Source organism: Xiphias gladius, chromosome 18 (genome assembly GCF_016859285.1).
Source record: "Xiphias gladius isolate SHS-SW01 ecotype Sanya breed wild chromosome 18, ASM1685928v1, whole genome shotgun sequence".
In the NCBI taxonomy this organism is placed as follows: domain Eukaryota; kingdom Metazoa; phylum Chordata; class Actinopteri; order Istiophoriformes; family Xiphiidae; genus Xiphias; species Xiphias gladius.
In genome coordinates this window covers 1380513-1408049 of record NC_053417.1, presented here as the reverse complement: position 1 = coordinate 1408049, position 27537 = coordinate 1380513, and the positions used below count along the sequence as shown (strand labels likewise).

At 38.4% G+C, this 27537-nt stretch overlaps 1 protein-coding gene across 1 annotated transcript; it reads right to left on the bottom strand.

The window, feature by feature from the left end:
• Window positions 1-1976: 1976 nt before the first annotated feature.
• stk35 (serine/threonine kinase 35) lies at window positions 1977-21953 on the bottom strand. Its single transcript, XM_040153860.1, has 3 exons — window positions 21206-21953; window positions 17858-18672; window positions 1977-5410 (listed from the first exon to the last, which is right to left on the bottom strand). Exons 1-2 carry the CDS (start codon window positions 21747-21749, stop codon window positions 17930-17932), a joined length of 1287 nt encoding a protein of 428 aa, XP_040009794.1. The 5' UTR covers window positions 21750-21953; the 3' UTR covers window positions 1977-5410; window positions 17858-17929.
• Window positions 21954-27537: the final 5584 nt, after the last annotated feature.

The following is a 27537-nucleotide window of genomic DNA, read 5'->3' as shown; positions in this document are numbered from 1 at the left end:
TGGCTCTCCAAAGGTACCAAATTCCATCCACAGTTATAAAGCATGCTCAATTTGGTTGAGGTCAGGTTACTGACTTGGCCATTGAAGATTATTCAATTTCTTTGCCTTTAGAAGCTCTTGGTTTGCTTTCACAGTATGTTTTGGGTCATTATCCATCTGTACTGTGAAGCACCATCCTATCAGTTTTGCAGCATTTGGCTGAATCTGAGCAGATAGTATAGAACTATACACTTCAGAATTCATCCTGCTACTTCTATTAGCAGTCACATCTTCAATAAACATCAGTGACCCAGTTCCATAGGCAGCCATACATGCCCATGCCATAACACAGCCTCCACCATGATTGACAGATGATGTGGTATGCTTGGATCATAATCCGGTCGTTTCCTTCTCCATATTCTTCTCTTCCCATCATTCTGGTACAAGTTAATCTTCGTTTCATCTGTCCAAAGAATCTTGTTTCAGAAGTGGGCAGGATTTTTTAGAGGTTTTCTGGCAAAGTCTTATCTGGACTTTCTGTTCTTAAGTGTTACCAGTGGTTTGCAACTTTTGGTAAATATTTTGTATTTACATTCATGAAGACGTCTCTTAATTGTAGAGTTTGGCAATGATATGCCTACCTCCTTGAGAGTGTTCTTGACCTGTTTAGATGTTGTGAAGAGTTTTTCTTTTCCAGGGACAGAATTCTGTGATCATCCACTTTAGTGGTCTTCTCTAGTTTTCCAGGCCTTTTGGTGTTGCTGAGCTCACCAGTGCATTCCTTCTCTTTAAGAATATAACACATTGTTGATTTGGTCACTTTTAAAGGTTCTGCTATCTATCTGATATGGTTGTTTTGTTTTTTCAGCCTAATGATGGCCTCCTTCATTTGCATCCACAACTCTTTGGAACACATATTGAGAGTTCCCATGAACAGCTATCAATTGCAACACTTGGAATCAACTCCAGACCTTTTATCATCTTAATTTGTCATGAAATAACAAAGGAACAGGCAACACCTGGCCGTGAAACTGATCTACTGTCAATTGTCCTATTACTTTTGAGCCTCTGAAAATGAGGGACTATGTAAAAAATTCCTAAACGGTTAATGTTATATTTTTGCTAAACCCCTTGAATTAAACCTGAAAGTCTACATTTCCACCACATTTTGATGGCTTCATTTCAAACCCATATCATGGTGTACAGAGACAAAATTACGAAAATTGTGTCACTGTCCAAATATTTATGGACCTAACTCTATCTCTACCTCTACATCTTAATAATGTTCTATGATAATAATGTTCTAACATGTTCTATGAACAACTTCAACTGTCAGCATAAGGCAGGTTCATTGGTGGTAATTGGATTAACCCTAAAAATTAGAGCAGCTGTGGCTCAATAGGTGGAGCGGGTTGTCTATTAACTATAAGGTTTTTGGTTCGATTCCCGGCTCTTCCAGTCTGCATGTCCAAGTGACTTGGGCAAGATTGGGAACCCCGAATTTTAAATGCAGAACTTGTAATTGTAATTGAGTATTACATTGCTGTGTTGGTACTTTACTTCAGTACAGATCTTAGTACTTCTTTATAAAATTATATACGTGGCAGTATAGAGAAACAACATTTAGACCACAATGTATGGATATAAAATATGTATATCCATACATATTTTCAAAAGGCTAAATAAATAAAATATATGGACTTTTTTATAGGAAGTGTTTTTATACATATTTTTTTTTTTTTTTTTTTTAATTTTGGAGTTTTTTTAGATTTTTTTGGTGGCTAGGAAAAAAAATCCTGTGTGGGTGGGGTTTAGCTGGGGGAATTTAGACTCAGGACTTCAGAATTTCTTACCTGGCTATTGCCCTGCAAACACACACACACACACACACACACACACACACACACACATACACAAACACACACACACACACATACAGAATATTCCATAATCCAGACAGTCATAGTTTTGATCATTTATTCCAGGAAAAGTTGTCAAACATATTTACAGCAAAAAACATGATTGTATGATGCTTCCTCAAACATCTAATGGCTCCTGTCAGCTTCATTAACAAAAACAGTTCTTATTATACACAACATTTGAAACAAACATTTCTGTACATACTCGAAATATGTACTAAAAGAAAAAAGTTCAAGATATTACACAGAGTTGTTTGAGAAGGGTGTGGCTCTGTACAGTGTTTACAGTGAGGCAGTGAAATATTTTGCATAGTGTAAAGTGTTTTCAATTGGAATAATTAATAGTCTGAAGAGAGCTAAATGGCTCACACTAGAACACAATGACAGCAGGGTAGGTGGACTACAAGGAACAACTAATTCAGCTCCTATGAGTGTCAGGGCGCAATTACATTGATTGCATATATGCTAATTTTTGTTGCACTTTAATTGTAAGCACTACTGCCAGCTCTGTTAGTTATTGGAGTCTTACACCTTCAGGATAAGTGCCATTTTTAAATCAAATTGAAACATTCAAAAGGAAGCACTTTCTTCTAAATTCACATACAAATCAACAATTCTGAGACTGGGGAGGCAGTGGGATGCAGCCACCAGGCAACTGATGGTAGGTTTTCTTGCCCTGCTTTATGTGTGGAACAGCGAGAAACACCTTTTGACTTTTGACTTAAGACATGGTCATACTATTTATCATACTAATTTGTTGAAACACACTGAGGCCTTCAGGTTTAAACACCTTTAGACACTATTCTAACCATTATTGGAGCTGTAGTTGTTGAATTCAAACAACATAATTGTTGTCTGGTTGTTGGGTAAGACTATGTCTGTAAGACATCCAGAGAGAGAGAAACTGGTGCTGCAGATGTAGTCATTATGAAAGGAAAAGCTAGATGTTGCTTGTAGCTAAGTATAACACCACACAGAGAAGTCAGTGAGAGGCTGGTTCAAGATTGAAGAGATTCCATCTGAGGTAAAAATCTATCTGATTCAAGCAAAGTGCCCCTTGTATCAGAAAGTAAGACAAGGTTACTATTGAGACTGTCAAGGTAGATAGGATGTTTCAGAGTGCTGAGAATGAGGTAGGACCACACTACAAAATGCCCCAAAATCTACTAGCACTGTTGAGTCACTGAGCTCAAACCAAATGCTACACAGTGCTGTGAAACCAAAATGAGGTTTTGGTCATTCCACTGGTCTGTGCTGGGGAGTGAAAGCTAGAAGCTTCTAGGTCTGGAACATACAAACTCTTTTATATATACCCTTTTCCAGGCTCACCACCCGCATGCTTAAACTACCCTCTGTTTGATTTTTTTCTGTGTTCTAATTATTCTATTCATTTGAACCTATCCTTGTTGCTTTAAGTACCATCTCACGCAGTCATGAGACTTGTGGCTCAATATTTTTGTAACCCCACTTGTAGTGCACTTGTAGTCATCCGTTTGCATGAATTAGGGTTAAACTAGCCCTGATATGCTCACAGCACAGATAGCAGACTACAACCACTGCTTGAATGTGTTCTACACATCTACATGCCACTGCAAAGAGTCTAAAGCACTTCAATAAAGAGGGGAAGGCGGGAAGGGACAGTAAGGATGGGTATCCCATGGCTGCCTTTGGGAATTATTTCCAGATGGCAAATCTTCAAATTTCCTGTGAGAGTCCTCAAATCAGATACTCAAGAAAGATTCCGCCACGGATGGCTCAATACTGCTCAGACTGTATTGAGACTGACTGTGTCCGACAGTTCCCATAGATTTACCCATTATACATATCACATCAAACGGAAGCCATAAAACTCCAAAAACAGCATACAGAGCAATGCTCAATGTCTCTTAATGACATATGATTTCAAGTAACCCATTAATTTGGTATCTTGAGGTGTATTCTGATTGTTATTTCAGTTTGTGAGGAGTCCTAAAAAGCCATACTCAACCTCAATGTAAAAAACATTCAGTACAAAGTTACCAAAACAGATGTTAGTCCACCAAATGATCATGATAGTTTCTTGGTCATAGATTAATTTAGCAAATATGTTAATACTAAGCTCTTTGGATTCAACAGAAAGTAATGCCCAATAAAACCAGTATGAATTCCCTGCTGGACATTGTTTGGTAACAACTGCATAGATACAGACCTGCTACTTCCAAGGTGTGAATTCTATAATACACCTTCAAAACAACATAATATTTACATTTGTTCTGCTTCTGCCTCAGGAGTGTGGCACAGATTTGTGATACATCCTTGAAAACCTTCTTTACATGAGCATACATGAGTAACTGATACAAAATCTTTGATAACGATATCTTCATTTTAGTTAAAGTGTTAGATTTTCAGCTTCAGCATCATGATTGCACTTGAGCTTGTGGGTAGAGGAAGGACACTAAATTATCACATTCTAACTGGCCATTATTGCAGCCTTGGGTATTGTTTACAATGTAGACATCACTGAAAGCAAAAAAGTCTATTGGTCATTTCCGCATTTCTGCAGACAGAAACCTGCATGAGACAAAAGTAGTTCCAGACTCATGAAGTGTGTGAGCTGTCACTGTAACCCACAAAATCATTTTATTTAAAAATCTGATCGCACTTGGTGTGAATCATCTTTAAGGCACAAGGTTGTTATGGGGCAGTGTAGTGTTGTCTGTTGTTCATAGTTATTCACATATTATCATCAGTAAAATGTTGGGTAGCCCATGTTTTGACTTTAGAACACTGATACAGTATAGTACAGTAACCTGTGCCACAGTCCAATACATTACAAATGTTAGGGAAAAGCAGGCCTATACTGGGGCCGTTGGGAGCAAATATCAATAAATATAAAACAACAAATGTCATAAACCTGGTTGTCAAATCCAGTCAAATCTCAAAGACACTGGCATTATCCATGAGTTAAAAGTCCTCATCTCCATGTTGACAGTAGCCTGTTCAAGTGGGTATGTCGAGCCATTATTCTGCTTTGCCGATTTGTATAAAAGGTATTAACGCGAAATGGGGGGCATTTTTGTTCTGGCAATAAACCGGAAGTGGAGGTAGTCACAGAGCTGGATCAATGTCTGGGTAAAAGGGAGAGCCAGCATGGCGGGACAGATGCAGGAGCTGTTGTGTTACACATCACGCCCCTGATTCCAGAATGCCAGCATGCTATCTAAGATCAGACACTAGGGCGGCATTATGCCAGCTTTGTTTGGTTCAGTGTAAACAAGCAAAGCCGGCATAATGAGGGTTTTCTAAATGTCAATATAGCGTGATCTCTGTTTAAAAGAGGCAACTGATTGTAACTGGATGGTGCTGGAAGTACACTGCTGAGGTCTGATTTTCATACTATTCCTCTCCCAGAGTTTTGGAATCGTCAGCCAGTCCATCACTTCCCAGTCAAGTTATGACTGTGGATTCTTCACAGTTCAGTTTGTCAAGAGTCCATTTTTCCAATGGAGTCCACATCCATGTAGTAAACAAAGCTGCAGAGACACAAAATATAAACAGGTCAGCATGGGGCAACAAGGAAACAATGTTTCTTCAAGAAAACCAGTATTTATAACAAGTGAGGTTTTATTGTCATAGCTATGCTCTAAACACTTTTGGGATATAATGGGCTTATTTCTGTATTTTTTAGACTGCACATGTTTCAATTTGACTACTTGAAGTCCGAAAAAGGACTTGATATTCTACCACTAATTTTACTTCTGGAAGTGTGGTGAGGCTTTACAATGCATCTAGATCTTAAAGTTAAAAATAATATTTACAGATAATAGGGCAGTTAATAGGGTAGTATTTTTCAAACATATATATGACACACATCTGAGAATTTATGTGTCAAATCATTTTAGATTCTACAATCCATAGTTAGAAAACTAATGGATAAACATATGAGTTTGCTGCCTTTGTAAAAATGCAGCAGTATTTAGCTTGTTGTTCAAGTAAGGAAGCAGAGACACTGCGAATAAATGGAACAACATTAATTCTACAACCCAGTTCAGGATGAGGTTCTGTGGGTTGTGTTCAAATTAAGACAGATTTTTAGTTATTATTTGTTCAAACTGGATTTTTTCAAAAAGTGGCAGCCCTAACAGATAATAGAACTGAACAATCAACCAAAAAAACAAAAAGTGAAAAAACAAAACAAAACAAAAAATCATACAATTTAGGGACTTTATTTTGGTGTCTGGTCAAAATATTTTTGGGTGGGGTCCTGGGGTCATGACCTCAGTATTTATGGCTACAAAGTATCTCTAAGAAAATGAAAAACATCTACGCTTCTAGTTTATATAATATTGTTCTTCTATATAATTATGATAAATGCATTGGATGCATCTCTTATTAATCAAACCATGATTGAAGATATACTCTTACTACTGATACTCTGATTTTGTAAAGGCACTTGGTAGGGCCTGACAAAAGCCAAAAATACCCTCAGAGCTCAGTTATTTTGCATTTTCATAATCAAAATAACAGATTTAAATTCATTGCAGACAGTGATGCCGCAACAAAATCACTGGCTGTGAAACAGCGCAAATATGTAGCGCTTCTACATCTACCAGCAGTAAAATGACAACACCAAGAGACACCTGATTGTATTTCCCGCCTGTACATTTGTCCAGGTTTAGTTCAGTGCTGTGCTCTGGTAATAGCCCAGCGGTTGACATGCCAAAGCTCAGGCTAGTAGCAGTATATTCCTCTTTTCATAGGTTGCATAACCTCACAGCACATGGTATGAACAAAAATGGCTCTAATTCTTCAGCATTCAACAGATTTCTGTTGATCATCCATTGTTTTTACAGAAGCAGCTTTGAGCATTCTCTCTTAGGAACTTTTGTACCTGTGTGTAAACTTTCTGAACTCCCTGACCTGAGGCAAACAATTTATGAGCATGTCTCTCATACCTGAGTATACACCCCATCATGGATAGGTTACACAACTCTACTCACTGACCGTGGGCTATACAGGGTGATTTTTTTCCTTCCAAACTGAACTGAGTCCAAATGACAATCCTCACCAAATGTTTACATAATCACTAATAAAATGCCATTAAGAGATATTGAGCAATAATTATGGTTTCAGGTGTCCTTACAATGTTCTGCAGACTGCAGCACAACTCCATCAGAAAAGTTTTGGCAAAGATGGAAATCTGTTGAAGGCTTCCTTTGGCAGAATTATTGGTTTACTGCTGTGCATTCTATCAAAGTAAAAGCTGGTATTAAGCATGAGAAAACAAGCCCCTCTGATGTGGACTCTCTTAATAACTACTAAGGGTCATGTGGTTGAGCACAAACACAAAAAGTAAAACAAAGTATTCTGAAGACAGAAACAGAGACACAAAGTATGGGCAGTTGTTGGGTACATTTTCTTAATGTGGGCCCAGTATGCTTCAAACTAGTTCATACAACGTGTCATATAAAAACATCAAAATGTAAAAGTGTTTATAACTGTTCTAAACGACATTACTTTAAGGCAGGAAGAAAGGGTTACTATCATAAAAAAGAAATAAACGAATTTTATAAAAAGGAATAATGGTGCATAGAGTACCTGCTCGAAAGCATTCATAGTGTTGTAATTGGCCGCAAACAGAAAGTGTTGCAAGTAGTGGCCACGACTGTCTCCATTTCAAAGTCAGAAAGAAAGTTTAAGGTTGTTTTCAGTTGGATAATTAGACAACCACTTTGTTTGAAGCAAACAGAGTCTTTGGGTTTTGTCACTTGCATTCTGCTGTTAAAAAGTCCCCAATCTGTTGGAGTGTCCTACAAAAAGACACCGAATCCCTTTCAGGTCCACTGATGCTGTTCTGAAGAGGACCCTGACCTCTGACCTCCCTGCAAAGGGGAGTGTAACAACTATTTCCTCTACACAGAAGTAAGCTTGCATTCCTCCCAGAATGCAGGCTTATTTGTGTTTCGTAAAGTCTCCAAAAGTAGAATGGGAGGCAGAGCCTTCAGTTATCAGGCTCCTCTACTTTGGAATCATCTTCCAGTTTGGGTCCAGGAGGCAGACACCCTCTCTACATTTAAGACTAGGCTTAAAACCCTCCTCTTTGATAAAGCTTACAGTTAGGGCTGGCTCAGGCTTGTCTTGAAACACCCCCTAGTTATGCTGCTATAGACCTAGACTGCCGGTTGATTTTCCATGATGCATCAAGCTCCTCTCTCCTCCTCTTCCTCTCCATCTGTATGCATTCATATCCCATCAATGCTCGTTACTAATTTGACTTCTTCTCTCTCCCATAGTTTTGTGCTTTCTCGTCTCTCTCCTCTCTCCTCCTGTCGCTTTCTGCAGGTATTTCTGCCCCTGGTGCTGCAGAGTCTGGATCTGTGACTGCAAACCACCTCCTGTCCCCATGATCCTACTCAACGACCACTGCTTCAAGCCTTATGATTATCATTATTATTATTATATTTCTTTTAATTAGTATTATTATTCACCCTATTATTATTATAATAACCCCCCCCCCCTTCTCTCTCAACCCAGCTGGTTGAGGCAGACGGCCACCCACCATATTCTTTTCAAGGTTTCTACCTGTTAAAAGGGAGTTTTTCTTTACTGCTGTCGCGAAGTGCTTGCCCATGGGGGAATGTTGGGTGTCTGTAAATGTACCTATAAAGAGTATGGTCTATACCTGCTCTATATGAAAAGTGCCCTGAGATAACCCCTGTTATGATTAAGCGCCATATAAATAAAATTGAATTGAATTTAACAGCAATAAAGATGTACATTACTGGCAAGGCCTAGACTGACAACCCACTGAACAAAACGTAATGTAGAAGTCATATTTTAGAAGAGTTATGCTCAAATTTTCCACATCCTCATTACTATGCAGAACATGTGATGTAATTTTTTCATCTGCTCAAGTCAACAAGGGTCCACACAGACATCCATGTGAAGCCCAAAATGTAGGACATGCATATTTGTCAGTATGTTCTGCTGTGCAAAAACCAAATGTGGTATAAGCAGGACTATCTGTCTGTGTCTGTTTTGGAGTTTTCAGGGTCTTTATGGAAAGATAAGCATGTATGAATGTATTTAAAATGTAGGTATGTGCATGAGCCTCTTGTTGATTAAGATTTTTTTTTTTTAAACAGAGACAGCCTGATCAAAGTTTGTGTTCTGTGGTCTGAATACTGATAAAACTACCATGGTACAACATATAAACATTTTGAAAACCCGCACTGGTCAGACCCGTACTAAGGTCAGCATATCATTTCTTTGCGTATTGCGCTGTTAAAGTTATTACTGCTACATAAATAAGAAAAATGAAGGAAGCAAACCAAAGGTCGAAAAAGTTAGGCCTGTTGCTTCCTCAGCAGCAGTCCTTTGTTGTTGCATAACCCAAAAGCAGACTAACTTGTTAAAAAACCAGCAGAGACAGGGAGTATTTGGGGAAGTGGTGGGGGCTGGTTTCTTGTGAGCCTGGGACACTTGCAGCTCTCTATGATTACCAGTTGGAGAGGGAGCATTGGCTTTTTATGAGCTCAAGGTGGTTTTGTGGCCATGCGAACACATAGCAAACCATTCCACATGGCTGGCATTCACCAAAACTGTTCATTATATTAGTTTAGAGATGTGCCTAAGTTTCCCTTGATGCAAAATTGACAAAGCATTTTCAGAAAATACAGATGTTGGAAAAGTGGCAATATGATTGTTACCTTCGATAACCAGTGGGCAAATTCAACATGTAACATTTCAAGGGTTGGGATGACATACAGTCAAACGGTTACTTATACTTTCTAATTAAACAGAGTTGCCATTAAAAGAGGTGTGTCATTCTGTGAATAACAGCTGTCTGACTGTTGCAGAACAGAGTTTTGCCATTATTAAAATCCTGTACATAAATGTCAACAGAACGTTATTGGGAATACTGCCAAATTGGCAAAGACAGAGAGCAACAAAAAACAACAGAAAAAAATGAAAAACAAGCATTAGTATTTTCCATGACTTTTGCAAGGCAGAAGTCAGGAAAACATGCAACTACTATCTGGATGCCACTTAATGGAAGAAGGACTGCAACTGATAATGTCATTCATTTTTTCAATTACTCAATTAAATGCTTGGTCAATAAAATGTTTTCCCATAATCCCTAGTCACATCCTCAAATGCTTTGTATTGATCAACCAACTGTCCAAAATCCAATTATTCAGTGTACTGTGACATTAAACAGAGAAAAGCAGTAAACCCTCACAATGGAACCATACAACTTTTCAGGGTTTTTACTAATTAATACCTTAAATAATTAATCAATTAAATCCATCAAAATAATTCCCTAATTTTCTATCCATCAACTAATCTTGTTTCAGGTCTATATGAGAACACACAAAAATCATCAGAAAATTCTTTTGGGAATGATTTTGGAGAAATAAAATATTTAATTTTACCAAATTCTGAATACTTTCTCTCTATAAAAAGTCTTGAGAACAGAGAAATTTGGTAAATGCAAAGAAAATTTGGTCCTGTCAAAAGCATATCTTGTAGAACTTCTAGAGAGTTTCAAAAACAATAGCTGAAAACTTGATCAAGGACTAATATTTTCCAAGGCCAAGCCTCACATTGGTTAAAAGTTTGTTTCACTGTTTGTTTCACCATCTGTATCCCTCAGGAAATCATGCCATCTTTAAGCTCTTATATTCTCATTTTGACACAGGACCGAGCACACAGTCAATCACAGCAGTGACACAGCAAATCCAAATCTCTGCTTTTGGCAACAGATGCTGACCACCCCTCTTTTCATTTATTATTTACAGGTCAAAATGTACCCTGTCAGCTTTGTTAGAAACATTCAAACAATGTGAACATATCAACACAACAGTGAAACAACAAAAGTACCAAAGAGAATCCACCAAGGAAGCCAAAATATTACCCCGTAAAGCACATGCAGTGAGTTGTGAGGCTGTGATAGATGGTACACAGACTGTGAAGAGATTACCACAGTGTTAAGAGCTTACAACCCATTAGATCCAACACAGCCGCCATGAATGGGTACAGTGGAGTGGAAAAAGTGTGGATCCATATTCTTTCGGAGCACTGGGGGATCACGGGATTTCCAGGACTGTACATGGAGCTAGAAGGTGCATCATAAATTGTAGATTTTAAGGACAAATGACATAAAAACGAAGAAGTCAGATTGCTGAACTAGAACTTGACATTCTCACTCAGACTTTGCCTCTTACTCTCCAACCTTTGAATAAACACAAGAACACAAAGAGGTGCTTCACCAGAATAATTTGTGTAGGAACTCGTTTTTGCAGTTTTTGCTCTAAACCTTGAGGGGCCTGAGGAAATATTTACAACCTTTCCAGCCAGTGAATGCTCACTTTTACAACCTTGTTGCATAAGAACACCAATGCGCTCATCGCACCCACGCCCAAAATCTCATAAAGGTGGCCTCTCTCTGGCATTTCTCAGCCCCTCCATAATACCCCCACTACTGAGTCAATACAGAACATACTGTACCCTGTCTTCAAACTGCTGTCCAAACAACCTAATTTCCTTTAGAGGTGAAAGATTAGCTGTCTCACAGACCTGCTGTCTTTGTTTGTACACTGCTTTGGAGTATTAAGATAAGATAGAAGATCCATACAAAGAGGAAAAACATCAAACCTGCTTGAAACAATCAGTATACTCATTACAATATGTGGAGGCATTCATGGATGCAGTACAAGGACAACACCCTGAAAATGCCTCAACTTGTAAGAAGCCTGATCAGGCTGTCAATAAAATCAAACAGGATTCCTAAAGTAAAGACTTCACATGTAGGGAAGGCTGGGGCTTACATTGTTCTGGCCTTGTTTAAACTGAGGCCACACACAGCTAGCAGACAGCGAGAGGACAAAATGTTCCCGACGCAAGCTTCCATAAGCCCTGAAACAGGAGCAGCACTCTCATTGTCCAGCAGAGGAGGAGAGGGTGGAAGGAGGGATGGATATTGAGGATGGGTGAGATACATGCGAGGGGCAAAGACACCCAAAACAGAAATACACATGGTTTTGATATGATGTTGACAATACACATTTTAAAGGGATTTCCCAATCCTGATCCATGTCATTAAATAATCGGTATTTGCCCAAACACAGTCTCAAATGATATTTATATTTTCTTATACAAAAAAGCAGCAATTTGTGCAAGATGATGGCATCAAAGACAGTAAAACCAGTCAATTTAAGATAAGATGTATTTGACTAGTGAATAGGTTTGCACTCAAAAACAACTGGCTTTGATCACAGCATCTTCTTCTGCAGTCTGCGTACATTTTTAAGTACAAGTCACTGACCATAACACACAATCCACTTAGAAGGGAGCTTTTCATATTGATTACTTGACAGTAATCAATATGAAACTACTTTGACAAGTAGCTGTTACTACAACCTCATCAAACCTCAGCACTTCAAAAAGTACATTAGCTATAAGGCTTCTTTCATTTGTCAGTTTCCATAATAGTAGAAATTTCATTTTAAGCGCATTGGAAATTTTTAAAGGCACTGCCTTACTAATGTAGTTGTGGATAATCTCTTTTCATCACAGACACTTGACAGCCCTGAAGGCGGAGCGCAGTTCAATGAAGCAAACTGACAAATGATCAGGCTTAATGTGGCCAATAATAACAGGAGGGAAGCCTTGATTAAATCAGGAAATTCCTATATATTCCTGGTATATCGGTCAATATTATTCAGTAGTGATCTGTATGTCAGCCGACAAGCAACAACAAACAGCAGTATAGAAATGTCAATGATATGCTTGAGGTAATGTAGGAACAATGACAGCATATAGAGCTGAAACAATTTGTCTATTATCGATTAATTTTTTGAGTCATTTTCAAGGAAAAAATGCCATTAAACACTCTCTGGTGACAGTTTCTTCAATTTGACGATTTGTTGGTTCTCTCTGTTCTATGTGATATTAAACTGACCATTGTTTGGATCTTGTACCATTTGTCAGACTAAACAAGATATCTGAAGATGTCAAATTAGACTCTTGGAAATTGTGATGGGCATTTTCATAGGTTAAAGGATCATTGATTAATCAACAAAATAATCAGCAGTTAGGTCAATCACGAAAACAATCATTAGTTGCAGCCCTGATGTTATGACGTAGTTTGTCCACCAGAGAGTACCCACAAGTTTGTTTGTTTTTTATACTGTAAAATGTACTGCTTAAAACAATTCTTTGAAAAGCAAATCTGAAGAGTCCTTATCAAATCCATTTATTTATGTTATGCATTTATATAAAGATGAATATCAATATATCAGATACATAGTAATCTTTTGTTTTTTCTATTAATAATAAAACTTTCATCAAGTCTTTTCTTATCATTATCACTATAGCTGCCCTGTTATAGCCCTCGAGTCCAAATCATTCTATTAACAGTAGACCACATGCATACTTGCGACATCTGCATTATTATGTGTACAATTCTAGCTGAAATGAGTGGTCAGAATCTTATTCATGCAATTTTGATAATAATACCCATTTATCAAATAAAATAACATCACTAGGTGGTTGCGAAATGTCCAGCGTTGAGGAATGGAAACTTCTCTCTGTTTCATTACAACAGAAATTGAATAATAGCTTTGGGTATTGTATTGTTGGTCAGACTGAACAAAGAAATTAAAGACATCATGTTGGAAACTGCTGATGAGCATTTGACATTATCTTTGAGTATTTTTTGGAATTTGTGTGATATTTTAATTAGAGGAGAAAAAATAGTCGATACATTAATCAATAAAAAAAAAAATCAAACTGAAACATATCCATCCCCCACAGATTAGACCAGATCCCAGAGATTATATCAGCCTATCATATATGTCCCATCAGACTAGAGATTGTTTCTGTTTTTCTGTATGTGTTAAATTTCATCAGTGATTTGAGTATCATCACTGTGCCGTCATCAGTTGTCCCTTCAGTTAACCAGCCCCTGACATAAATACACAGATGCAGCAGGATCAACCGCCCTCCCTTCCTCTCTCTCTGTTTACAGCCACTAATCCCTCTCTCCATGAGGTGACATGATTTCCCATTAAACCAGTGCAGTGCTTGCGGCCTGTTATGTAACATGTTATCCCATCAGGCCGCAAGAGAACAAGGCCAATCTGCAGCAGTGGACTAACATGCAGCAATATTTGTCAGTCGCTGTCCCCACTCATAGCTGATACCCAAGAGTTGCCACATCACGGAGCGGGGTGGGGGTGGGGTCTCTGGGCAGGGGCTTACAATAAGGTAACCCCTTATTGTTGTACAGACAATGAATGGTTGCAGGATTGGAATGATAATTGTCAAACAAACGCTGGGATTAGTCCTGATCAATGGACAGTTCAAGTTCAAACAAACAAAGGGATGGTTCAGGTCACTGAGCATCCACTCAGCGGTTGATTGATGTGCTACAAGGAGTTTCTGCTCTAAACAGCAAACTGAGACAATTGACATCTTAAAGGGACACTTCTGCTACACTGTCACCACTGCAAAAAAAGGTATTTCCTACTGAGTGTGCATGTTTGCTTTGCAGGAAGGTTTGGGAGATTTCTTTCTGATATCCAAAATAGCAGTCTTTCAAATGTAGAAAAATCAGTAAGGTTGTGTCGTGATTCTTAAAGTAAAAGCTAAAATCATTTTTCCCATAAAAGCTGACTTTCTGTTTGAGCATTCCCAAAAACTCTATATTGAAAATATTGTGTGTCATTGATAAGTGAAGGGTGAAAGGTACAATACTATGTACCAGTGCAGGCAGAATGCATAAAATCTTTATATTTCCATAAAAAAAGGGTGATGAGAATTGAAATTGCAGTTTGACTTTTAAAATACTTTTCAGTGGAAAAATCTTCCTGAACTCCTTTTTACTATGGTAAGTTAACAGTGGTCTACTTTATAACTGGCTATGTTTGTCACAGCCAATCATAATGTGATTAACAACGATAATGTAAACACTACGTTCTGATAATTCATGTGATTAAGTTCATTGTAAGAGTAAGCATAAACCGGAAGTAATTGAAGAGAAGGTAAGAAATAATATGTGCTGAATACTCCAATTTTATTCTCAATATTAAAGGAGGATACAAACTGTACAAACTTTCACCCAACTCTGGAGTTTTATGTTTTGCGATCTAATAGGAATATGTGAAGTGCTAACATATCACATTCTTAGAGCTGAAAAAATTATAATGCTCCTTTATCATTTGTGTTTTGGAAGGTGGTTTGATCCTTCGTGGCTGAAAATTTTGTTTCAGCTAAAAAGAAATTCACAGGAATAAATATCATGCTAAAACAGATGTGCTACAGTCATTCCTATTTGATCATTTGGAAATAAGAAACAGCAAAAACTTTAAGTGGTCATCTCTCACAATCCACAATAGTAGGAATGAAGAGGCTTCATGCAACTGGGTATGTGTACAATTCAAGCAAGGAAAAATGCAAATCACTGAGTAAGCAAGCAGCAGGTAGTGATGCACTTGTCAAAAGTGGCTTGTCCAGATAATCTCTGATGGAAAATAAATCAGCCTGCATGTTCACTGTCAGTGAAAGGACATAAATATTACAGGAGGAAGTTACTGTAATTTGATGGAGACAGAAGTCAGAATTCAGTATTTTCACTAGAGATGTAATTCACTGCCAGGTGTGAATATGAATCAGATAAAACACATGTCCTGTACACGTCAGGTTAATGCTAAAAAATGTTCACCATTAGTGGACCTCTGCCAATAACTCATTGTTTTCTGCCTCCTATCTCACACTCTCCCTCTCCCTCTCTCTCACACACACACACACACACACACACACACACACACACACACACACACACACACACACACACACACACACACACACACACACACACACTGTGTGTATTTAATCAAAGCCAGTCTGTTTGCCCTCCAGCCCAGGGTGTACCAATCAAGGGTGTACCCCAGTCATCCTGTTAACCATATAAGTAGCTCAGGTTTGTGTCTTGACGTCAGTGCTCTGCAGTAGATAATTTCACTCTTGTTAATCCTGATTCTTCGACAGTAATGTGGGAAGCTTTGGCAGAAATCAGGGGCAGCATTTAGGCTTAGGAACTGTTTTCAGTGAAGGGACTAGGCCAACATGTCGTCTGCTGTCCTGTCAGCCAATTGTTGCTCCCATGGCTCAATAAATCACCAGATTCACTGACAGACATGCCATTAATGAAATAAATCTTATATCTTAGTAGTTTTCTTAAAAGGTAAGGATTTAAGGATTCTCTTCCAAATAAGGAAGAGAACACAAGGGGTCAGCCCTAACCAACTGTCATTCAATGTTTCTCTTCTTGAGAACTACTCATCCAAAAACCATCAAAGTCGATAATGAACCTCCTTGGGTCCTCAACAATACACACGTGAAGTTTGAAGTCGGCCGGATGAGTGGTTGTCAAGAAAATCGAAGGACAGACAGAAAGACAGACAGGAGAGATTTATATATTTACAGTAAGATTATTATTTTTATTATTATTATTATCATTATTATTATTATTACAGGGATTAAAGCAAAAAAAAAAAATCTTTTGACTGAAAGTTTTTTTCAGGTCATGTTAGTTAGAAAAGGCAGGCGCCACCTTTTTAAAGTTGCTGCCTTTTTCTGCCACTCGGTCACTTCTCAAAGGTTTTCAAAGTAGTGCAGTCATGTGCATTATTGAGCTCACACTTCCCTCAGCCAGTGTAAACAAAGGTTTTCATTAATAATGTAGGTCTACTTTATTAATACAAAATATGGGCTTCCCTATAGCTGCTTACTTAATTATAAAGCCATATTCTTTATATGTAACAAAAATGCAAGAACACTTCTTCCATAGCCATATAATTTTTTATTTTCAAATCTAAAAACGGCCCCAGCCCCGGAATATGGACACAGTGCCAGAGAACTTGAATTCTGCTAAGGGAACCTCCTACCCAACTCATCAGCCATGTAAACCATTTTAAAATATAAAATACAATTTATAATATGACTTGGCTGAATACTTGGTGGTTATTATTTACTGAGAGATGTGCATCCATATTGCCCAGTATGCCCAGCTACTCAACATTTTGAATTCAATATTTAATCAACAGTCATGATCAACTCATTGGTTTCCATCTTGCATTAGTCTAGAGTTGTAACTAAACCTTGACTGAGAGACTAGATAATCATTGTTTCTATGAGGAGTGCCATCATGCCCATATACTGTCTGGACTGGTCCCCACAGACGTTGCTGCTGGAAAGCACAGGTTTAATTTCATGCACATGCATATGAATGCATGTTCAACCACAATGTGGTTATCTTTTCCAAGCTGCAGTTGATAAACACAGCTGCCTTTGACGTTTATCAAACATAATAAATATTTGTATTTGCCTCTCACTTTTGTCAGGCACAAAGTCATAGAACACAGCCCTGGAAGTGGTTGGCAAGCAAGACACATACAGACCAAGAGAAACACTGCCCAGGGAGGTTAGGGAGATAGACCGACTAGAGAGAGATCCACATTAACTTAAAGTTACTGTTATTTGCTGACATCAGACTTGGAGAGAAGAGAACACAAGTTTACCTGATTGCTGTTCCTGAACTGCACTCTACATAGTTCCGCTTCATCCTCTCATTGAAGTTGTAAACACTGACACCCACTTTGACATGAGGGAGAGGCAGGCCCTATGCGACTTGCGTAGGGCCGCCTGGCTCTGCTTAATAATAATAATCTGCTTATTATTATTATTATTATTATTATTATCATCATTATTAACCCACCCTTCCCATACTTCCTACAGGTTTTAATTCCCAATAAGCTCATTTCAGTGACTAAATAAGTGAAATTAGCTGTTGTATGGTTTAGCTGGGTTATAAACTTCTGGGTTCTTCTGTTGTGCATAACTTGCACAACAGAAGTTGTCTTCCTAAAGGTAGGAAGATAGTAAAAGTAATAAGTTATCAAGGAAGTCGAGCTTACCTGAGAAAGAAAGAAGTGCCTTCTTTGACTGGTTAGGGTAAAAAAATAGAGGTTTTGGAAAGTTAGGGGTTGTCATGCAATACACGTGACTTGGTCCATCCGCACCTCCAGCTGGAAGGCGTCTGGTCGGTCCTGAGGGTTGACTGCAAGCATGTCCTGGAGGAGTTTCTTCATCCCCTCAGACATGGAGCTCCTGGCCTTCTGAGGGATGTGGAGAACCATCTTGGGGTTCTCCAACAGAGCCTCCCCAACAGGTACAATCTCTGTGCCCTGCCGTATGTAAGTGCCTAGCAATTCGCGCTTGGACTCTGCGTCAATGAAAGTGATCCGCTCGATCATTGCCCAGATGATAATGCCCAGGGCGAAGATGTCAGCCTTCGCTGTGTAGTGGCCCTCCCAAACTTCAGGGGCCATGTAGAAGTCTGAGCCACAAGCTGATGACAACCAGAACTTGTTTATGTTGATGATATTATTCTGGTTGCTGCCTCTGCCACCTGCTCCTGCTGCAGGGTGTTCTTCACTGTTCTTGGAGTTTAGGCCAGCACAAACTTTACTGAGGCCAAAGTCGGCTACTTTGAGTACAGGTGAACCAGATTTCTGTGAGATGAGAATGTTGTCTGGCTTCAGATCACGATGGACGATGTTATTCTTGTGCAGGAAAGCTACAGCACTTGTCAACTGCCGCATAAAGCTCTTGTTGGTCTGAGAGTCAGGCCGGCGAGACAAGATGTACTGGTTTAGGTCCCCACCCTCGCAAAACTCCATGACAAACCAGAGGTAGCACGGCTCCTCTGGGTAACCCAGGATGCGCTCCCCTGCAGCGTGCAGATTGGAGACAGACAGATATGACTTGATTAGTGAGATAAAGCATTCAAAATGAGGAATTTAGTCAGTTCACTAGGGCTCAAAACCAGTAGTGCTCCATGCCTGGACCACAGCAAGTGTAAAAAAACTCACTCCATACTTAAAGACCACAATAATTAATCATATACATGTCAGGTATGAATAAGTACAGCGCTACTTTCACTACCACTTCAGCACAGTATTTGACATGTTAATTATTTTCTGTCTGAGCTATGAGATTCTTAGGCTTGTGACCAACATGCTCTTTAAGAGTCAATGACTTTTTAGAATTCCAATGCAACCAAATAAAAGAATAAGTCATCCACAGGTTTTTCACAGGTAGTATCATTACCTGATACATCCAGCTGTGTCACTGCCACTTCAAAGAGTGTCACCTGTGGGGTTTCAAACCTCAGACCTTGGCAGACCTCTTTCTACATTTCACAAGCAACAAACGGGCCCCTTCACTCTGAACTCACTTTCCTGTCCTATCTAAGACATGACAGTCTCTGTCTCGCTAAGGAAACAGATTTCATCTTGTGATCAATTTAGTGAGTAGATGACAGCATAAACATACTAATTAAATATATAGACTGTGCTGTGAAATAGCACCTCTACGTACCGAGGAGGTCGTTTTTTTTTTCAGGCGAGGTAACCCACCTGTGGGCTGATACTTGTTTTGTTAAATAAACACACATTTTTATAAGGATCCCTTAAATTTGGTTATTGAAGAATTGTGACCATGATATGTTGTAAACACTTTAGAGTGTAAAAATAAACTTGTCTGTGCTCTCTAGTTGACAATGTAACAGAGATACTGTTTTTAGATCACCTCAAACATGTCTATGTACAGACATTTGTTGTTGTTTATCAGCCAAAATATGTGCCGATATCAACATATCGTATCCGTAATAAGCTAATATCCGCTGATATATCAGCCCAGCTGATTCAGCAGGCTGAGATAGACACTAGTGATTTTTTTTTCAACATATCACTTCGTAAAGTCCACTACCTAATCCAGATTTGTTTGATAAAACAGCATCCCCAAGTCTCTGACTAAAAATGCTGGTAACTGCTGATTTCCCTCTCTCTTCCGCCAGCTCTCAGAAATGGAATGTAACTTTGAGGTAGCAATGAAACTGGCTTTCAAAATGTCCAAAGAGTGTTGCTCCCGGACACAACCTCCCCTGATGATCACTGTGGGCTGTTGTACCATGGCTGCTGACTACTTGGCTTACACTTTAAAAACTAGGTTGAGTGGACCAAGACAAAAGCTAATGTTCATACAGAAAAACAAGACATTTGCATTGTTATCCAAATCCTACAAACACTAGCGCTTGATGGCTGCAAAACATGTCAGCTCAAGATTAATATTTCATTTCAAGACCCTTAATGGTGACATTTACATAACAGCCAGGCTATTAAAAGAAAAGAAGCAGACACTGTACACTAATTCAGTTATAACCATGGATTTTTAACAGAACAGGTTAGCATTGGTATTTCAATGCTAAATTTCAATATTATAAAGATATATTAAACAGTTACTATGTATTTCTCTTAGGCCTACTGAGCATTAACAAAGGAAGTGATAAGTAGGTCAAACTGAATAAATGACCACAATGATACAAACATAAGTGAATAAAAATGTAGCTGTCATAAGATAAAGCTGCAGTATTTAATTATAACATCCCATATTTAACTGTGACATGATTGTTTAGTGTCTGAAATTTCAGTCAACAAGCATTGGGTTAACATGTTGCCAAGTAGTACACAGTGTTCTCTTATGAACTGAGGGCAACACACTGTACTCTCTGTACCTACTATAGGTAAGCACTAGTGACATCTCTGACAGATAGAAGGCTAATAAAGGAATGACTGTTACTTCTAATTCAAAAAATCCTTCTTATGAGAAGGAGCCTTACATTACACATACAGTTTATAGTTTATGGCACACATTTTCCACATCATTTAGAGTAAGTGCAGATATAGCAACCACATGTCAATCAAATTATACCATTCATTTAAATAATCTTTATATTACATAAGTCATTAATATCAAAATAACTGTAAACAACTGTAATAAGCAAAGTTTTAATTGTTTTTATTTACATTTAATTAGTAACCTTGGGCCACAAGTTTAGTCACACTTATTGCCATCAACTACAAACTCATAGTACACGTTTACATCAGCTGAAAAGATATTAACCATGATGTAGTTGAATTTAGTGTGATTTTATTAAAACATGTGACAACTTAGCCTTTAATACCAGGGCTCATAAAGTTTGAATTTGGGGCTTAAACCGGCAAATTCACTATCACCTTGAAAATTCCTTATTAAGACAAAAAGACAATAATTTTATAGACATGCTTTTGGAGTAAGGACTTAAACAAATTTTTGGAGCTCCCTTTTATTCCCTCTTATGTATGTATTCTTTCATTATTAGTTGTATTGGTGTTATAGTACTGCTAACAACTGAAGAATTAACATGACAGAAGCCTGTATACCTTTGAGTGACATCTCGACCAGGCGCAGGTAGTGTTTGGACCTCTTGTTTCCATGGCTCATCTTTTGGGCCAGGCCGTTCCTCTGCAGGACACATTCCTCCAGCTGGACCACGTTCTGGTGTCGGTTCTCCAGGCTCGTCAGGGCCCAGAACTCGGCAAGAGCCAGCTCTACGTTTTCCGGGGCGTCGCACTGGAGCCTCTTCACTGCCACCCTGGCCCCCGTTTTCCGGGCTATAGCCTCATACACCACCCCGTAGCTCCCCCGGCCGACCTCCCGTAGCAGACTGTACCGGGGAGACACTGCCATGTCAGGCTCCAGCCGATCATTTCGAAGGAAGCTGATGGAGAAGCAGACGTCGTCCTCCTCCTCCATGGGCTCCGTGTGATTGTTGTCATCCACCGTGAGGGAGCGCAGGACTTTGCAAGCCTCCCGCTTCATCTTTTCTGCAACACTCCGCCTGCAGCCCCGCACACCGCCGCTTACCTTTCTCCTCTTTTTCCCGTTGCAAATATCCATAACTTCTTTTTTGTTGAAAGTAAGCATGAAGGGAGGACGTGTTTATCTTTCATTACTTTAACTCTAAACTACTAAGCTTGACGTCCTTACGTCTACCTGCTTGTTTTTCGTAGAGGTTAAAAGCCAGCCTGTCAACAGTTTGTAGTTTCTTGCTGTTAATAAAGAGAAAGCCACCGCACTGCCAAAGGCTGTCCAGCTGGACGAGTTAATTTGGCTTCATAAACAAAATGTTCCAGCTCCCGAGAACGCTCAGAGAACAGAGGGCGTGGTTTACTTTGCAGTTCTGCCACACGCTGATTGGCGGAGAGAGAAAACAACTCGCGAGGATCCCGCTACGGTCAAAGAGGTGGAGAATATAGCAAGCACGCTACGTTTGTTTTTATTTGAAATAGGAAACTAATCGCGATAAGGATCCCTTGCTACGGTAGTTATGAATTTAAATGCTTTATTGAGCTAATGCAGAGTTAACCAGTAACGGTTCCTCCGTCCATAGTGAGGGAGGGGGCACGTGTACACAGCCATGGACAGAGCCAACAGTACAAAACAGCATCAGACACAGATAGACCATTAACAAACATGGAATACAGGTAGGATTTTAGAAATACTGAGTGCCATCACTCCGGGACATTTTGATAATAAAAATAAAGTTTGCTAAAATAATTTAATTTTTTTATTTATTTTTATCTAATATTTCATTATTCTGTTAACTGTTAAGTTCTATTTCGATTTTTACTTTGTTACATTTTTTTTATTTTATTCTGATTTAGAATTATGTTTAGATTTATTTAATATATTTTTGTTTTAAAACAAAATGGTAAGCCGCATTAAAATACAGCCTCAGCCACGGAATAGGCACTGTGAAGCAGGTAAACAATATTTAAATAAGAGAGATGTATGTACTTTGGAAAGAAAAAGTAAGGAATGTTTTGGAATTAAATGCATTTATGTATAACTTTGTCTTAAAAATGATCAGATCTTCATCTAAATTATGAACAAACACAATCTACTTTAACTAACACATAAATCATTGTATTGTTCTTGTCCATATTGAGTATATCCTTCACACGTTCAGTGTAGGTTGTAATAAGTATATGAACCCCTTGGCTAATGACATCAACAAAAGCTAATACGAGTCAGGAGTTATCAAACCTGGAGACCAATCCATGGCAGTTCTGTAGGAAGAATGTCCAAAATTCCTCCTGAACGTTGTGCAGGTCTGATCCACAGTTACTGGAAGAGCTTCTTTGAAGTTATTACTGCCAAAGGAGTTCGATCAGTTATTAAATCCAAGGGTTCACTTACGTTTTCCACCATAACTGTGAAAGTTTAATGGGTGTGTTCAATAAAGAGACGGATTATAAATATGTGTGATATTATCTTAATCGGATTGTGTTTATCTTTATTTGTGACTTAGATGAAGATCAGATCACATTTTATGACCAGCTTATGCAGAAAATCAGGTCATTCCAAGGGGTTCATATACTTTTTCTTGCCACTGTACTTAAAAACTATACAAGGACATATATAGGATTTCTCACATCCATGACATAAAAGTGACATATGTAGGTAATGTATTTATACATATATTTGAAATTATCCTATTTAACACCTTGGAATAACATTCATTTTATATATGACCATGCACTGTTACATACAAGTACATGTTTGTTGTATCAGCACATGTTGACAAAGAAATAAATAATAAGAAGTGGTCATTATATCTTTTAACAAATAGCCCATTTTAACTTAATGAAATAATGATAGGACCTTCCCTCCTACATAATCCCACATAAAGTATGTCTAAGAGGCTGGCCCAGATTAACCTGCAAGTGTCTCCAGGACCCGAAACTGAGTTTTATTAAACCCCCCATGTTTACCAACTTAGCTTAATTACATGACAAATAAAGAGTAATTTAACACCCTCTTAAAATTTTATTTTTGCTGGATTCCAGTGGTTTAATTTCTCATCTTGCTGCAGTGATTTACAGTACTCCTGGACCCTGTGACATCACTACTGGGTGTGGATACAGGTGCAAAAGAGTACATCTCTGACCACACCCAACCATACCCAGCAGTGATGCTGGTTGTGGTTCAGCCTCTGTGGCTGAAAACACTGCTTTTCAGCCTGGGGTTAAGTTACTCTTTAAACGCAAATTTAACAATATGCTTCATGTAAGCATAACATCAACAAGAACATTAAAAGGGTCACCCTACAAATCAAGGCCCTTTTCTGTTTTGGAAGATATTGATGTTAGTGACTAATACATGATATGATTTTTATGTCAATATTTCATTTATAAAATGAAAATGCAACAGCACTTCAGTCTGATTATCAGGATACTCCAGCATCCTAAATCATTGTGTGTGGTTACGCACACACGCACGCACGCACGCACACACAAAGCCTCTCATTTGTGTGTTGTTACCAGTCCAGCTACTATAGACCCATTTCACTGTTTCAAAATGAAGCATTTTCCTTAAAGCTTAAGTGATTCTTGCTGCTGGTAGCTGATTTGTCTACCACAACAACAGTTTCTATGAGCCAGTGGAGCTGCTAAGTGGCCAGAAGATTACACTGTGATTGTGCTGGGCCGCAATCCAGGTTTTAATATATGCACCTATGTTAATATGAACAGGGTGTGTTTGGAATTGAGAACATTTCTCTCAGCGAAACTTTTTTTTAACAAATAAAAAAGTTTATAAAAGGTACTTGAAACAAGAAACAGAGTTATGCTTAAAGTAGCTAAAATTCTCTTATAGTACAGTAATAATAATCAATGACATGACATCATTGACTAGTTGTAAGCAACAGTGTATTAAGGAGTATTGTGTGAAAACATTTACCCTCCTGTGCAAATGAGAATATCCTCCTCTAAAAGAAACGACCCTATAGGTGCAAGCAGCTTATTACGACCCATCATTATGTTTTATTGTTAGTAATTATAAAGTAATTACAGTAAGTATGAGGGGAGCAAAGAAGGAAGTCAGGTGACACTGTATAAAAAGCAACAAAATCGTCATTAGGAGGAGGTTGGGGATAAAAAACAGGTATTCATCAATGTCTCTTTTAATCATGACCATTCCGACCTTAACCGCATGCATATTATGGTAACCATGACGATGAAGGTCCTCTAACCTTAACAGAGTACTTATTTTAACCTAAACCACGATCTTTTCCTAAACATAACATACCATAAGTTTTTTTTGCGCTTTAAGCTAATCAAACCGTCACCATTCCATCAGGTTGACCACATGTTCTTTATTCTAACCATGACAATGGTCCGGTATGCCTGCTGCCAGAGGGATGCTATTATAGGAGACACTTATATGGATTATATAGGGACAAACAACTTATATGGTTGTTGAGGCTGGAGGACATGTTGGTGCAATCACACCAAATTTTAAGTTCACACCAGCTGATGAGCCTAAAGTACAACACACACCAGTTGCATTGCAGAGCACTGAGTTCCCTGTAGCAAACACTGGGCATGTAACACAAAAAGAAAAATTAGTTAGGGTATAGTAATTAATGTTAATGCCAATGTGATAAAATTGCTGGTTTTCTGGAGAATAGACACACATAAATCCATAAAGACATTGCCAGTGTGTGTTGCCTGTTAAACTGTCAGAGTCCATACTATTCCTTACACCCAGCCGGGCCTGAAGTTGTTAGAACTGACCATCAGAGTAATTTGCTTTTGCTAGCAGGGCTAAAAGCCCAGTACTGTCAGATAAAAACAAGTTCTGCTTTTGTATTATGCCATCCCATTGAAGCATTCATTACCCTGCATACCAGACTGGCTGAACTTAGAGGGCAGACCGTCTATTGTCACAGCTCAGTGGCCAGTAAAGCTTTATTTGTGGCTCTAATCAAAAGGGGAATTTACTGAGGCTTAGGTCGCTGCTCTATAATCAGCAGGAATATAACTGAGGACACAGCACCTTAGACTCTTCACTTTGCAGGGCACTGCATATTTAGTATGTCTCTCAGAACCTAGATGACACACTAGATTAAATCAAATAATAAAGACTTCAAAACTATTCAGGGCCCCTCTACAAGACGGGTTTAAAAATTATGTATGCAGGTGTCAACTTGGTGTCCTGTCATTTCCATTAATATTGTTCTTTTTGTAGTGCATAAAGTATTACCAAATTTACATTTAATCAAGGTACCACAAACACCACACAACAAACATGGACTTGTCGGGGTCCCCAGGAGGTCTGAGGCACCACAGGGCATTCATTGACTTCACCTGGTTAGTAATCCAGCCCTGCCATCATCCTATCAAACCAAAATTTCAACTTGTACTTATAAAATATCAAAATTCAATGGGCAGAACGCCATCAAACTCGCTGCACATTCATGCTCTTCAGAGGAGTGATTTTATTCACCCTATAGTCTTTCTACCAGTTCTACTACAAAAACTACTCCATTGCAAGTAAAAGTCCTTCTTTCAAAATCTTAATTAAAAGAAGTTTGAACATGTAAAAGTGTTATCAGCAAAATGTTCTTAAAGTATCAAAAGACAAATGACCTCTGTGACTGATATAACATTGTTACATTGTAAGTACTGATGCATTAATGAATAAGTCGCATTTTACTGTTGCAGCAGGTCAAGGTGGAGATGTTTTAACTAGTTTCTATACAGTTCAGTAGTTTGGTTCAGGGATTCCCGACCTAAGGGTCAGGCTAGACAAATCTGAGGGGTCGTGAGATGATTAATGGGAGAGGAGAGAAGAGAAAAATTCTTCTACACACATTTCTATTTTTACTTGTTATTTAAAAGAAACCATTTTAGAGTTTATAGGAGAAATGTCTCTTGTGAAACTGCTAAAAACCCATAGAAAGATCTGAAATGTCACGAGGGCCCCCAACCACTGGTGCAATCTTTAACAATGTGTTTTATTTTATAAGCATATTCTATGTTTTAATATAAAAAAATTTATGTAAAATTTTTGTGGTTTAGAAGGTTTTAATAACGGGGATCCCACTGCTGCTTGGCCTTGGTTTGCCTTCATGGATGAGGTGCTAGAACACTCAACAGCTCCCTACACCATTATCACCTTTATTTGAGAGGACAAATCAGGGCTACAAACAATAGTGAGAAAACAGGGAAAGGAGACAGAAAGCGAGACAAGGATATCTAGAAGGTTGCCTTTGAAAAGATGCAGGAGGTCAAATAATGATCTGCTTCTGCTCATAAGCCAGAAAGTATAGAAGGAGGCAGAAAAAGAGAGGAGAGGCTGAGAGATTGTTTCACTCTTTGAAACCTTTTTATCAATTTGTCATGTTGTCGTCTCAATAGTATTTTAAAATAAAACTATTTGCACAGCAATTGGGTGTTGAGCTAGCAAAAGACATTTTTAGATTTGGAAAATTTATCAATAAACAATACTGAAATTAAATTATTTGAAAGAACAGTTTAAAAGAAGCATCGATATCAGTTAATTAGAATTGAAGGGACAGTGAACCTTGCTGCATTTAAGATGAACTGAAGGCAAGACAAGGATGACTCACACATAAAGAGAGTTACAGTAATCAAGATGTAAAAAGATAAAAGCCTGTAAACAGTCTCCAGATCTCGAGGAGAGAGAAAGGGCTGTATTCTCACAAAAAACCTAATGTGTCTACTACTAACGCCATTTTTATTTGTTTGTCATGCTTTAAAGCAGGATCAAAGATGTCTTGAAATGTGTGGACATTTGAGGTCCTGAGAAAATTGGTTAAACCACCAGTGGAATTTGTGAGATTGATGATGAAACATTTAGGCCATCTAGCATTTGACATCCTGGAGACAATCCTGGAGACAAGAGA

Bases quoted from the DNA above. Each gene is read 5' to 3' on its own strand.
- stk35 (XM_040153860.1), bottom strand. From the start codon at position 21,749: ATGCTTACTTTCAACAAAAAAGAAGTTATGGATATTTGCAACGGGAAA. The intron at 18,673-21,205 runs GTATACAGGCTT...TGCACGCTGCAG, and splicing joins GGTCGAGATGTCACTCAAAG to GGGAGCGCATCCTGGGTTAC.